Source organism: Anopheles marshallii, chromosome X, assembly GCF_943734725.1.
Source record: "Anopheles marshallii chromosome X, idAnoMarsDA_429_01, whole genome shotgun sequence".
Classification (NCBI taxonomy): Eukaryota; Metazoa; Arthropoda; class Insecta; order Diptera; family Culicidae; genus Anopheles; species Anopheles marshallii.
Genome location: NC_071325.1, coordinates 369274 through 383828, shown reverse-complemented (window position 1 = coordinate 383828; position 14555 = coordinate 369274). Strand labels below are relative to the sequence as shown.

At 44.6% G+C, this 14555-nt stretch overlaps 4 protein-coding genes across 4 annotated transcripts; 2 read left to right on the top strand and 2 right to left on the bottom strand.

The window, feature by feature from the left end:
- The first annotated feature begins 414 nt into the window (after window positions 1-414).
- LOC128706911 (uncharacterized) lies at window positions 415-6225 on the top strand. Its single transcript, XM_053801857.1, has 4 exons — window positions 415-1272; window positions 1500-1609; window positions 5198-5444; window positions 5794-6225. The coding sequence occupies exons 1-4, from the start codon at window positions 415-417 to the stop codon at window positions 6223-6225; spliced, it is 1647 nt and encodes a 548-aa protein (XP_053657832.1).
- Window positions 2302-4116, bottom strand: LOC128706900 (protein phosphatase 1H). Its single transcript, XM_053801846.1, has one exon. The coding sequence runs from the start codon at window positions 4114-4116 to the stop codon at window positions 2302-2304; it is 1815 nt and encodes a 604-aa protein (XP_053657821.1).
- Window positions 6226-6495: 270 nt separating the features above from the next.
- LOC128709813 (clusterin-associated protein 1) lies at window positions 6496-7929 on the bottom strand. Its single transcript, XM_053804835.1, has 3 exons — window positions 7908-7929; window positions 6686-7837; window positions 6496-6614 (listed from the first exon to the last, which is right to left on the bottom strand). Exons 1-3 carry the CDS (start codon window positions 7927-7929, stop codon window positions 6496-6498), a joined length of 1293 nt encoding a protein of 430 aa, XP_053660810.1.
- Window positions 7930-10460: 2531 nt separating this feature from the next.
- Window positions 10461-11255, top strand: LOC128712622 (uncharacterized). Its single transcript, XM_053807515.1, has 3 exons — window positions 10461-10629; window positions 10706-10858; window positions 10930-11255. The coding sequence occupies exons 1-3, from the start codon at window positions 10461-10463 to the stop codon at window positions 11253-11255; spliced, it is 648 nt and encodes a 215-aa protein (XP_053663490.1).
- The last annotated feature ends 3300 nt before the right edge of the window (window positions 11256-14555 follow it).

Sequence of the window (14555 nt, the reverse complement as noted above, 5' to 3'; positions counted from 1 at the left end):
TTGAAGGAAATTGGTGGAGAATTAGAGTACATTAACACTTTACCCTCATTCATCTGGTAATGGTCACTCTTAAAAGCCTGATATTTTTGGTCGTGATTAGTGGGAAATTAGAGTAAATTAACACTTTACAGACACACAGCAAAATATTTCAACCCTTCAGGCATGTTACCTTATGTCGCTCTCTAGTGCGTATGTCACGCTGTAACTATTTTAGAAGCCTCAACAATGCTGACTCAGAAACTGCCGAAATAACAAACTCTTTCTTTGTCTGCTTTAATTCCAGGCTCAGTTTGAAACACCTACCGTTGCTAATTACATTCTCAACATTCATGGTCGTCAGTTGGCGTGTGGAGAAATCACCACCGTCACACACCGATTAAACTGAAACGCTTAGAGCACTCTGGATCGTGCAGCATGGAGCAGTTAGAGCGAGAGATCCGTAAGGAGATAGACGAGATGAACACCAGCGTGTCGCTGGTGGACCGGCTCGAGGCGGGTGACACAATGGACGATGACCGGCGGGACGAGCTGCTGTCCTCCACGCGGGCCGTCTTCGAGAACGTTAATCCCAACAATGTGAAGAACAGTCTCACCGACTCACAGATATCGATCATCTCCAAGCACGACGGGTATCCGGAGTCGGGCCACTTTTACAGCACACCGTTAACCAGTGCTAAGGATCCGACCAACGTTATTGGTGACGGTGGCGATCAGATATTGAAGACGCGTGAAGAAAATTCCTCACCGAACGTGGCGAATCAAACAGAGGGTAAGGTTGGAAAGGTACCGCCGGATGCCACGGGACGTTCTGGACGCACCGGTTCCAAACTGGACAAGCAGACGAAATGCAGACAGAGCCAGCGGGAGCAGAAAGCACCGACACTGTCACCACAGGACTTAACTACCAAAAATTCCCAACAGCCGAGTGCCTCCCTGGCGAATCTGCTCTACCCAACGGGGTATGGCGTACCGAAACGCAAACGACTCCCGTCGACGGTAATACTTGGGCTAATTCAGCTGCTGCTGAGTGTAACGCTCGCAGCACTCGGTGGACTCGTCATTGCCCGGAACGCATCACTAGCGATGGCCGGCACCGGGTTGTGGTGCGGTGCAATTGCCGGCATTGCCGGATCACTCGGTTTAATGAACGTAAAGATGGCCAAAACTGGTTTCCTGGCGGTGAATCTAATCTGCGTCGCGTCTAGTACGCTCGGGCTCGCCCTCACCGGCATCGGTGCGGTACGGGACGCGAACCTGGCCCAGCAGGATGAGGTAATTAGCAGTGTGCAAGACAAAAAATATCCACACTACAAAAAAAAACATGACACACATTAGTCAAAAGAGATCTCATTTTAGTGTTAGCAGGGAAAAGTAAGCGAATAACATATGATAACTGATCTGGTCTCTATTTCTTTCACTTTTACATAACTCATGTCCTTCGCTACCGTCGCCTCACGTACATCTCACATACCATCACATCTACTACGGGAATGCTGCAGCTTATCTGGGGTGCTGTCACAGCCGGAACTGGGCTACTGGTGGCGCTTGCGGTACACTTCCTAATCAGCGTCTTTTCCGTCTATTACTCAGCGCTTAAACTCTGTTCAAGGTAGGTGAAATTCGCTCCCATTAGCCATATCTCACTGAAACGATTATTTCCCTAACCGGGTGTACCGATGCGTACATTTGTTCCCAAATATGCCAGGACAGTGTGACGATAGTTTGGTTCTACTCGGGATGCAGGTCATACTACTACAGCCTAACTATTGCCGCATACCTAGCGTATGATTTAGTTAATTACTTCCTTTGATAAACTCCTTTCATGTAGTACAATCAAAACTTTTACACTTTTCCCTAACCGAGACAACTTACCGCTTACGTATTCAATACTTGAGTAATGCTTTAAATATGCTACACAATTCACGCTCGTGTCCTTTTTCCGCATAGATATTTCGATAAGATAAGTTTCTTTTTTGTTTCTTGCTGACGCTAGTATCTAGCAAAGTGGAATTTTACACTTTCTGCTATTATTCTCTCATTCGTAATTATTATTGTATTCCTTTTTGAGCGCACCTGCTTCACAACCCTTTCACCGGGGTTTAGCGAACATAGTGAGTTGTTTTAGACGGAGTGCATTTTAGTAAAAACTACACCTGCAAAGCGCATACAGATCCGACTAACAAAGAAAAAACAAGATTTGCAGTAAATGTGATTCTGTGTGACCCACATATACATGCACAATCAATATCTAACAATCTGTTCCAGTGTCTCCGCTCCTTGTGGAGAGAAGAAGCTGCGAGCTTATTTTGCGGGAAGCGCGTCGGCAAGACCCATTGGTACGATTTTCCCACCTGCCGGCGGTAGATTGATCGTATGGAGATTGTTTTCAGCTTCTTGCCCTTCCTCGGGCGGTTCCGATTCGGACGAGGAGCTCATTTCGTTTGTGGTCGTACGCGGTTCCTGGGCGAGTTCTGCTTCGGCAACCGAGGCGACTACGTTCGCGTTCGCGGTTCGCATCTGGTTTCGTGCCGCAACCGTTTGCGTCCATTCGCGATACTCCTGGTAGTATTGGTACACCGGTATAACGATCACGGAGATGTCATCCACTGTTGCGGCGGCACGCGAATCCGACAGCCGCCAGTGGCCGGATTCATTCGCACGGCCACGCGATCGAGCCACCAGCTCCTGAGCGACCATTGTGTACCGGTGCCGTTCCGCTGGGAATCGTTTGAGTGTTCCAAAAACCGTATTAGCTACCTGTAGCGATTCGCTCACATCCCACAGGCCATCGGTTGCCATCACCAGCAGTCCGTACTCGCCGTCACTGTTATCGTCCTCCGGATCACTTCGCACCTGGCATAGATCGAAACACACCACGTCCGGGTGTGCGCTTAGGAATGGTTTGATCGGCAGGTTACTACCGAGCGCCTTCAGATCGTGATCACCGAACCCGCGAGTTACACCAATCGTACCGAGCAGTCGGCTCCGTTTGCCGACACCGGTTATCAGCGGTATCTTCAAATCGGTTGCTGTGAGCGTCTTGTACGTCCAGCCCTTCATTGCACCTTGTCGGTATAAAATACGCGCCCCAAGATCCTTCGTCGTCGGTTTCTTTGCGTACTCCATCGCGATGTACTCACCACCGAGCAGGGCCGGATTGTGTTTGCCGACCGTCAGCAACCGGGGCCGCTCCGTGTCCGGAGTGTGATCAAACGAGCATGGTTCCGCTACCACCTCGAACTCGTCCTCCTCCCGTTCCGGTTCTGCTTCAACAATTGCACCGGCCACAACTCCATTACACTCAATCCGCTGGAGTGGCAACTTGCGGCGCTTTACCCGTTTACACAGCACACCCCGAGAATCGCCCGCATTCGCCACGAACAGCTTGCCGAGTACGAACAGTGCGACCAGCGCGGTACACCCGCCCGCATTTCGATACTTGTCCCGATCCTCCGCCAGTACCGCATCCATATCGGCGAAGGCCGCCTCCAGTGCGCCCACAATCAATTCATCCTTCGACACCTGCTTGTGAAACAGGCTCGGATGGGGCAGGGTCGCGTGCAGTGGCATCGCGAACCCATTCTCACTCTCAACCCGCGGCATCAGCAGATCGATTATGTCCACCAGCTTCTCGTGCAGTATGTAATGAAACTGGTTCGCCGCCGCTAGGGCCGCCCCATACCCGGCATGACCATCGTAGATGCCGAAGTACGTGTACGGTAGGTCGTGATACTGTTTGGACGGGTGCGACAGTACCTGCCGGTGGAATGCCGCCTGGTCCTCATTCCATTTTGATTTGCCCGAATTGACACACTCCGCATAACCGGTGCTCCATGGTAGCAGCGTTATGTCACGCGGCACTATGATCGGCCGCACGTTGTGGTCGGCGCTTGCCTTCAGCTCGTCATACGTCAGCAACTGCAGAAAGGGGGGCCTTGCGTACTGGAACTTCTTCGGCAAACGTTTGCCACTCGAGTCGTAGTCCTTGTTGCTGGTGCCACGACCACTGCCAGAACTCGCACCACCGTACGCTTGCTGGGTCGAGCCACCAGACGGAAGCGCCGGTTGGTCAAGGGCCACTGCCGTGAGCACCTTGTTCTTAATACGATTAAACATCTCCAGCGCGACTAGCTTTGGATGGCGGTGATGTGTAACACACCACCGTACGCGTTTATGTATTCAATAGATAATGGGTCCGCTGCCGCAGGAAGTTCACCCCAAACGCTCCACTTAGCAGGCCTTGGAATCTAGAATACGGAAAAAATGAGGAAAACATGACACAATGTAGTACAGAAAATTGCTAGCAACACGAAATGCTTACCGTAGATGCAGTTTAAACTCCAAAACACTGCTGGCTACCCTTATCACAACACTTTCGATGCGGTACTTACTACACCAATCTGCCAGCTTTTCTGCTGCCACCGATCGAAACCATAAGGGAACGGGAATTCAAACACAGGGCCTGCTGATTTGTACCCAATCGAATCACTGCACTTAATCCGCATACATCCTTCTCTCCATTGTTCTGCACCGTCTACGACAAGTGTTGTTCACGGGTTACACCTAATTATCACCTTCAAAAACGAATATTTTCCAGCAATTCCTTGCAGTGTTGCAGATAAATTAGCTGTGCATGTTTTTGTTCGGCTATATGTGTTTTTTTTCTCTCTTTCATCGCTGCTCTCTGGCACCACTGGTTTCTCTTTCGCCCGCTCGTTAACAAGCCGTACTGTCAAATGCTTGGTGAGTCGGTGAGTTTTCCGCGTTGCTCACCGATAGCGAACAAACGGACAGGTGAGAATGTGAGATGATGTGAGCTTTCTCACAGGTGAAGAAAGTGGCTTTGGGGATATTTTATTGCTTAGATATTCTTATAATTGTTATATTCGTTTTCAACAGCGCTTGCTGCATTCAGTAGATAAATGAGTGGCATGGAAGCAAATTTTTTGTCACAATGTATAACATATGTTGTATGTATGCAATATGAACATCGCTATTTCACTCAGCACATACAGCACAGCGCCGCTGTCACGCAGGGTGTAACGACATTTAGCGCGCGTAAGCGCCATCTGTTGGTCGTGTTTCTAAAGCAAATTAAAATTAAATCAAATCAAAATCAATTTAAATTTGCATGTTTGTTCGATGTATGGAAATTCAAACTTCTTACTACTTTCTTCTTTATTCTCCCTCGTTCTAGACCAACACAAAAGCTACAAATGATCGATAATGTGATGCACAGCAACTCACAAGCGTTTATGACTCAGCAAAAGGTAGAGGACTACATTAACTCGCTGCACGTGGAACCGGGCGTTAAGGATATAATGTATCAGACAATGCTGAAACGAAGCTACGGATCGATGTACGGAGAAAAGCATCGTGGAGACAACTACAGTACTGGAACCTCACAGCGTGTGATGCTGGTACCGGCGGGAGCAGGCAATGGGGTAACTACAAACATTCCAACTTGCATTCTCATACTCTATTTTAAACACTCTTCAAAGATTAATTAATCCGTTGAAGATTCGGGAGTACTCAAAAGATTCTAAATCGTTTTCAGACGATTCATTCATTTTAATCTTCAGTTAGAAGTCATTTTAACAATGCGTCGACTTTCAACAGATTCAAAAATATTCAATGATTATTCGTCAGAAATTGATAGATCCTAAAATAAAATCTTAAATGTTATTGTACTCCAGAAGGATTATTGTCATGCATATAAATGACTTATTTGATAAACTCCATTAGATATAGCACTAATTCCATCGGTACGTTCAATTTCTCTATAATGGCCAGCTCCCACCGATGATGCCGATGTACCCAACGGTTCAGACGTCGCCCGGTAATTCACCAATGATGTATCCACCGAACCTAATGCCACCCGGTGTTCCACAGTACCAACCGTACCCGGAGAGCGCACTTATGGAGGCCCAAATTAGTCGCGCCAACCGCAAACGGTCGACAATGCGCATGAACAACGAACGCAACAGTGCCGAAATGGAGCGACCCCGGCGAAAGTCCGATTCCGACCTGGAGAAAACATTCACCTACACCGGACTGGACCGGGACATTGCGGACAGCTATCTGGCGAAGGAGGAAGAAAAGCTGACCGGTAGCCTCGTCAGCAACAGTGGGATGCAAGTGACGCCTCCTCACACGTACCATCACGACCTGATGCTGATAGATCATCGTACGCATTTCGAGCGATACAACGACATCCACATGTGAGAGGCGTCGTCGGCCGGGCAACAAAACCAATTTCATTTTCTACCAATTAATGGGGGGGAGGGGAGAAGTTTACGTACTCCACTGCTCAAGAAGAACGTAGTCGTTAGAACATTGTTATACATGTTGTAAATGTGTTTTGTATAGTATTTGTATAAACTATGTTTTACTGTTTTCAGTGCATGTTTTTAAGAGAGAAGAACTTTGAACGATGCGAAATATGCAAAACGAAATAAAACATTATAAAAAAATAATCGAGAGGATTCCTCGCTCTTAGAAATCCTCATCGCTTAGATCTACTTTTGCTCCTCGGTTGATCGTGGAACTTTCTCTCGGCATTTTAGCGAGACTCTCATCTTCATCGTCATCCGTTCGCAAACTTCCATCGATTACTGGAAAGAAGATGATTAACAATGATTTTAAAAGTAATAAGGAAACAGAGCTAGGTTTGTAAAGTACTTACATCGATTGCCTCCCATTTCGAGCTCACTCTCCGATTCTTCCGAGCTCATCGAACTATCCAACGGGCCGAGCTCATCCTCAATGCTTCCTATCATTTTCGACCGATCTTTACCACTCGGTGAAGCTCCATCGATCCGGGATCTGAATCTGGTGGAACCCCGATCTCGGTTTAGCAGCTCGCTTCGCAAGATACGTCGATCTGTCTTCAGCTTCACATCATCACGCTCGTCGAAATCATCATCCTCTTCGTTTTCGTCCTCAGACTCTATCAACCCTTCCGGTAGTATTGTCATGCTGCTGTCGGTGATTCTAGCAACTGGTGACGTCGGAGTTGGCGTTCGGTTTTTGCTGATCAACTGCGATCTGAGCGCATCCACACATCTTATGCGTACGATGTACTGCTCGTAGAGACCCTTCAGCTCAAGTTCCAACTTTTCAAACTCCTCCAAATAAGCCGGACGTACTTTCTGCAATGCTTGAAGACGTTGTCGGGAACGTTCCAGCTCGGACGCTTTGCGCGAAATTTTCGCCGCAAGGTTAGTGTTGTCTGCCTTTAAACTTTCCAGCATTGCCTTTGAGTTGGTTAACTTCGATTGTAGAGACGCGATTGCATTTTTGATTATCTTTTCCGTGGTCACGAGCTCCAGTGAACGGGTGGACTGTACATTACGTACCTCCCGGTTGATCAATTCCTTCTTTAGTAAATCGTACAGGGCAGCACCACGGTTGGTAAGCTCGGACGATAGGCCACGCACCTTCTTCAGGTCGTCGATTTTATCAGACAGATCGATTTCGACATGCGATTTGATCAATTCTTCTTCGTGACCGGTTACTTTCGGCGAAGAGATTAGTAAGGTCGTTACCTTGAGCAGCTCTTTTGCGGCCGCAACCGAACTGGCATATAATTTGCGTGGATTGATTTTGATGCTTGACTTGGTAACCAAAAACTCGGTTGCCGACCGGACGAACTGAATCCGCTCCTGTTCGGTGCGGGTTCCACCGTTGAGCACCATATTCGGTTCCAACCGATTGATGAGCCATTGCAAAATGTCCGAGTACGCTTTGAAGCTCTCCGGACCGCCGTAAGGCGTGTTGAGTACGGAGATCGGTATGTTATTTGGATATCCAAGAAGTTTCAATTGCTCCGCAAGGTCTAGATGAATTACCAAAAATGCATAAGCAAAGTAATAAGAAGCCGATTATTGACTACAAGAAATACAAACCTCGTACATCCTTGAACGCCATAATGGATTATGAACCCTTCGGCAATGCTATTTGTGTACGATTTCCAGGTAACCATGGTGATTTCCAATGCAAAACTTAACTGCGTAGATAATACTTGCTACATCTATACCGCACAGTTTTTTTGAAGCTCCACAAGCAAACGATAATATTTATGCAAACAATAATAATAATAACGACGAATATGCCGTCAAATGAAATTAATAAAGAAAATATTCTGTTTGGAAAAAAAATCAAACAATTTAAACCGGTTGAATTCTACAGATAAGAACCGCGCTGCATTTTTACTGTAGTTCTTGCAATTGTCTAACCAAAAGGAAAACTGTGTGCCAGAATGTGAACAATGGGTTTTAATTACAACTTAACTAATCATTGAGCAGCTTATTATTTACAAATTATTTCGAAATCCTTTTCTGGTTGAATTCCCAGCAAAAAAAACAATAAAGAGCAGCCATATCTATTGCTTAGCTTCGTCCACCAACTGTCAGACGCGTTGTTGACAGGTGGCAAAAATGTGCGTACCCGGCACACAGCCACTTTCGTAGCTAAAAGCAAGCAGCTTGGCATTTTGGCCAGTGTTTTTTTGTTTTTTTCATATCGGTGCATTAAACAACACTTTTATCAGCAATCAACCCAACAAAGTGCAGCTCTGTGTAAAACCCACCTGAAATCAAAGGTATAGAATCACCGTGGAAGTGCATTTAAAACACTTGGCAAGCATAATCGGGGCATAAATTCCATTCACCGTCAGTACCTACAATACCGTACAGTACCTAAATCAAGTTTCATGTGTGTGGCTAAGGTTGGGTAGCATATGTGAAGGTGGAACGGATAGAAGGAGCAGAGAAAATCTATCGAAACACGTTCCTCGGTTGCAGTTTCGCCTTCGCCTATACCTGGAAGTGAAACAACGCGAGCTTATTGTGATTGGATTGAGGTGGAATAAACATGGAGACCTTTTTCGATAGATATCTTATTTCGATGCTATTACAGGGAAAATGTGTGACAGAACATCTTACGAAAGTTATGACTAATATTGCAATAGGGTAATTGCAATCCACATGCAAGCGCTGCACATTTATATTAAACAAGTGTTTGTGGTTATTGGCATCAAACTCGAAAAAAACAGCAATCTTTTTTGCTTTCTGGTGTAGGTTTATATTTCCCACCCGATCCAGGTCTTGTGAAAGTCAGCTTCAAACTTTTCAGGAACTGGTTTTGTTTTATAACTTATCCAAGTCCCATTGCATTCGCTGTCTGTCAAATCGTTTGTCAACGTCACAGTGTTGATAGTTTATATTTTTAAAACTATTGCGGTATTTAAGGATCTATTACGATTTACCGCTAAATTAAATTGCTTGCTAAATATATCTATCTACTAAGCAGTTAAGCCTTTTGATGGGTCGCGTCACGGAACTCGCCCATTAATGGGGAAGCAGTTGGTTCAGATGTTCACGTTTTTTTGCTGTACGGAATTAGTAAAACAGTCCTCTTGGGACCGGTCGTTGCACACGAACACGAACCAGCCGAGAAGTATGTTTCTTCCCTGGAAGAGTGCGAGCAACCCATGAGGGAATATTACGTTGGGAATTACCTCCAAATTCTAGCTTTAGTTCTACTTGGCAGTTAGAACTATATTCCTCGCAACTTTCATTCCTCTGCTTGTATGCGTGTGCAATTCGTGCTTACCGAACACTTCCGGTTCGTTATGGTGCAGGTGGTGTAGGTTCTGCTGGTAGTACCGATGACTAACCATAGCGGCTGCAAACGTTAACTTAAACAAAAACACCGTTGGTTCATGGCCATAAATGTACGTACGAGTTTGTTGGAGTCAACGTGACTCATAGGTACTTTACGTTTACCTTTGGCATAAAGCTGAATTAAAATTGCTTGTTAACGTTGACATCAACGATGATACCGATTGATGATGTATCCCACACCTAACCCCCTCAATCGCTAGAAGGGAACTATAATTTATCATTGGGATACTGTGAATATTTAAAATATATGTTAGTTTAATCCGTTAGCAATGAATTAAAGAAATGTCTATTAGTTTTAAATTATAGAAGAGCTGACGTACAACATAATAGGGTTGTATAAATTTCATCATATGATAAGTTCGATTATGGCCTGATATAGAATATCAGAGTTCATTGTGTGTGCTCGATGGGTCATATACTGTTCCTCAATTATCATTAAAAAGCAGGATATTGTATAAATATTACAGAGATATTCTGTCATCAATTGGCTTAAAATCAAAATCTCGGAATCATATAGTCATCAATTCAGTAACCAGTAACTGTCAGTAACCTCCCAGTGCATGGTGTGAGGAATTATACTTAATTTTTAATTATTATATATTCTTCATCTGACTTTTGATCCTTTGTAGCACTTGGCATCAGTTTGACCCGTCCCGAACCGAAATAAATTCAACGATCGAAGTGAACAGTGACAGTTCACGATTTATCCAATCACTCCTTCCTGCAGCAGAATTTGGATACGGTATCAGCAAAACAAAACAACTCGTAGCAAAGATGCCAGAAAGTGGACCAGTTTATCAGCCGACGACGGTTTCGTTTGAGGCCCGTCCCAGTGCCGGTGGTTTGCTGGCCCAAACTACTGCCGTGTCGTCGATGAAGATGCTCCGTAAACCGGCCATCCAGGTGTCGATACTTGTGTTCGGTTTGATCATGTTCGCCACAGGTGTGTTTTGCAGCCCATATTGCGCCATGGTTTAATCAATTACAATCAAATAACCTTGTTATTCTGCATCATACAGGTATAGCACTAGTTGCCAGCGGTTCTGCAGACTACTCCGATGCCGAGCAGCATCCGGAGATCAACACGGAAGGCAAAGTACAGGAAGAGCAGATTGATGTGGGATTGATCGTAACCGGTGCGATCATTACACTGTTCGGGATCATATTCTTAGGTAGCACACCTCAAAAAGCACATTGTCTTCGCGATATTATTTATCACACTGTTTCGTACCAATGTTTGCAGGTTTGTACGTGAAGGTAGCAGATTGGCGCCGTAGCTGCGTTTGTCCCTGTGTGCTGTCGAAAAAGCAAGGCCTGGCCCGGCAGTTGCAGGGCAACGGAGGCGGCCAGATTCTTGCCCTAAATCCGAGCACGGATCCGCTGGTGTCACATACGCAGTATGCACCAGTGTCGGAAATTCCCACGCGTCAGGAGGATGAAGAACGGCGAAATCTGATGCCGGACAGCAAGGATTCGTGTATGAGCAGTGCGGAAGAATCGGACCGGATGTTGGATACGGATCCGAGAATTGTGCTCCGGCCGATCGGGGGTACCTTGGAGGATGCTTAAATGTATGTACACACACACAGACGCATACAGAAACACGCAACACACACCGATAATAGAAAAATGCAAATGAGCAGACGATATCGTATGTCACAAGGAAAAGACATACTAGTGAAGGAAGGTTAATATGGGAGGTTGAGAGGAAAACTGTGTTAAAATTTGACCCGGTTTCCTTCCATTATTCGTTCATTCCTTTCCTTACAAATTCACCCGATATGAGTTGAGAATTCACACATACGGGGTTGCTTTTTAATTATTACACTCACGGGATGAAACATTTCACATAACAGGCATAATACATTATCATGTGCAAACACATAAAAAGATACACACACAGCATCACTTTAGTCGAGTTCAGTACATTCGTAACAAGAAAAGGGATAGCATTCATTAATGTGCATTTGTTTTATGCATTCGAATAAGTATTGATTTATCAAGTAATCTTCGGCGCTATTTTGGAACTGACAGTGAGCTTAGAGTATTTCGTTTTTTTCTTTTTGGAAATAATATTTATACCCGATTCAAACTAATGTGCTAAAACTACTATTTTGTTATATTGTGATTTAGGTTGTGCTTTTGTTGTGGACAAGCTATCTCTCACAAATGGTTGACAAAAGTACCTTTACCGTTTCATGCTAAGATTAATGTTTGTGAAACAGTCCAATGTTAATGGTTAGTAACTTTTTCTTCTCTATTATTTTTACCATTATGCACTGAACTATATGTGTAAGACAGCTAGAATGCAAATACCTTTATTAATCATGATTTATTTTCGTGTTGTTATTGCGTCGTACTTAATTTACAGTGGAAGAAGGGGGTAACCTAGTGAAGAATTGATTAGCTTTTTTGTCTCTCTAAACTGTAATGGTCAGAATTTATGTAAGAAAACGGGAAGGAAAACCGTCCAGAGCATCAGGCACAGGCTGTTGTTTTTTGTGTAGGGTTCGCTATTGCACGCAGTATACACGCTTGAATTTAGTTCAGTAACATCCACACATCCCAACACGAGAATGTGAGATTTTTTGCAAGATATTTAAGTAGAAGGCGAAGAAAAGCGTAATGCGAAACCGCTAACCGTCATTAATGCGTTTTTCTTCACCGAGGCGTTGGACAAAAACGCGCACGGAGCAAAACAGCAATAAGCCAAGATAGTGAAAAGATGGCCTAAACACATGTGTAACGAGAACGCGGTTTACTTAAAGTTTTTTTTTCTTGTTTTCGGCTACGTTGGCAGTTACGCTAACATACCACAAGGTGCAAGGCGGGTGCCACTTAAGCAAGGATTCAGTATTCAAGTAATGTAACAACGCGTCCGTTGTTTCGCCGTGAAACATACACATAGACAAAACAGTAACAAAATTCATATGCATTGTCGAAAAACTGAGTATATTAATTCCATCAGAAGGGAGAAGAATGATCGCAGTACACATTTTTAAATAAATCTCTTAATAGTAGGTTAGTTTACGATGATATACGGCTTCTGGATAAGTTCTGTGTTTGTGGAAGTGATGACGAAACGGTGAAGCGAAGTAAGAAAAAATAACCAATAGTTTTGTGTGAAGATAAGCAACTGATTCGATTTATTTAAAAACTCATTTCTGAAACGGTCAGTACTTTATTGAACGCATCTTCAAACGTCACTGCATCTATCTGGTAAAATGGTTGAAGAAAGTGAAATGTGCCCCATCTTATTTAAATTCCTGTGCCCACAGCAGATCGATATCACGCACACCGTGTTTCGAACACAGCTGCGTTGTGAAGAGGGATCGGTGTCTGATCGTGATATTCATTCAAGCGCTTAATGAATGCAGCAACAAACAAAAAATGTCTAAACGTGTATCAGCATTCAATCGAAACACTTATCACACGTAGCATATTTATGCAAAACCATACTTCCAGTTCGTTTGCACACGCACGCACTCCCATTTCAAAAACATTCATTGAGTTTGGTGAAGGAAAGGCATATATTTTATTTGTTCGAAAAGGTGGCTAATTATTAAGAATGTTTTTCGATTTATTTTTAATTGTTATTTAGTAATTTAGAACTAGCTTCAACCTGTAAAGGCCGTGTTTTCACAACTGTACCACGGAAACAAAGTCTAGTTCTAGATCGGGTTTCAAGGCTGAGTGTCAGAATCAGGAGATAACAAGGAACATAGTTTCGTTTCCCTCCAGGGCACTCGACCAACTGCTATGATTCAAACGTTTTATTTCACATAACAAGATATAGTGATATAAATGTCGAAAAGGCATTTGTTGGATGCCACGGAGATCTTGTACACAAACTGGTTGAATTTGATCTTCCCGCCTATCTGCCCTCGGTGGTTTTGCATTTTGTTTCGTGCTGCTACTGTCCCTAGTGGATATTCCCGCAGGATGGTTTAGGAGTTTCCTAAGGTACTTCCAGGCCGTGGAGATTTCCTCATCGTCTGAGAAGAATTTGTCCGATAATTTCGAGAGTTGTCGTGGTTGGCACAATAGTTCCTTATTCGTCTTCGGGAAAAATATGCAGTACTAGGACAAACAAATTTGATGTAATGCAGCTTGTCGCCGATCGATCGTAGACCGCGAAAAGAGATCTTGTACTTGATTGGTAAGTATCATGCGCAAGACTTCATATTACTCTAATTTAATTGTTACGCATAATAACTTACTGGCCCCTCTGAACGATATCCTTGGAAATCAAAGCAAAGTCAATTCTACATCTAATATTTATGTTCAGCCTCTCCAGGATCACGATTAGGTTCGATCTGATGGATCATCATAACTTCAATGGTGAAACACTCCCTACACAGTAGCATTCTAAGAGATCGAACCGATTCTTCAACCAGAAGTTGATTCTGGCTCATCCAAGGTGTGGTGATTCGCTTCTTGTAGACCCCCTTCTCCCAGTGCAAAGACTCATCAACGTTCCTTTGGTCGTGCTGAGAATTTCTCTAGCCATGTAACAGCCACTTTTTACAACCCATTGTTGTGTACGTTGCAGTCGGTACGTTGCAGATTGAGCGCTTCGCGAGACGCGTTCGCGCGGTTACTGTTGTGTGGAGCTTGTTTGTTTGTTGTTTTTTTGCTCTCCCCCTTTTACAGACAGATATGCTTCGCGTCCCTCGTGCAATGCGCGGCTCGCGCCACGTCTTCCACCATCCACCTTGCCACATTCCCACGTACACACACTTGAGACACTATCTGTCTCGCGATTAAACGATTCCGACTTTCCCGAGGACACGCCGCTGCCGTAGCCCAAAGGTTTTTTTCCCTTCCACCTTGTATACTCACCTCCCCGACCTCGCGCTCTATCCAGAG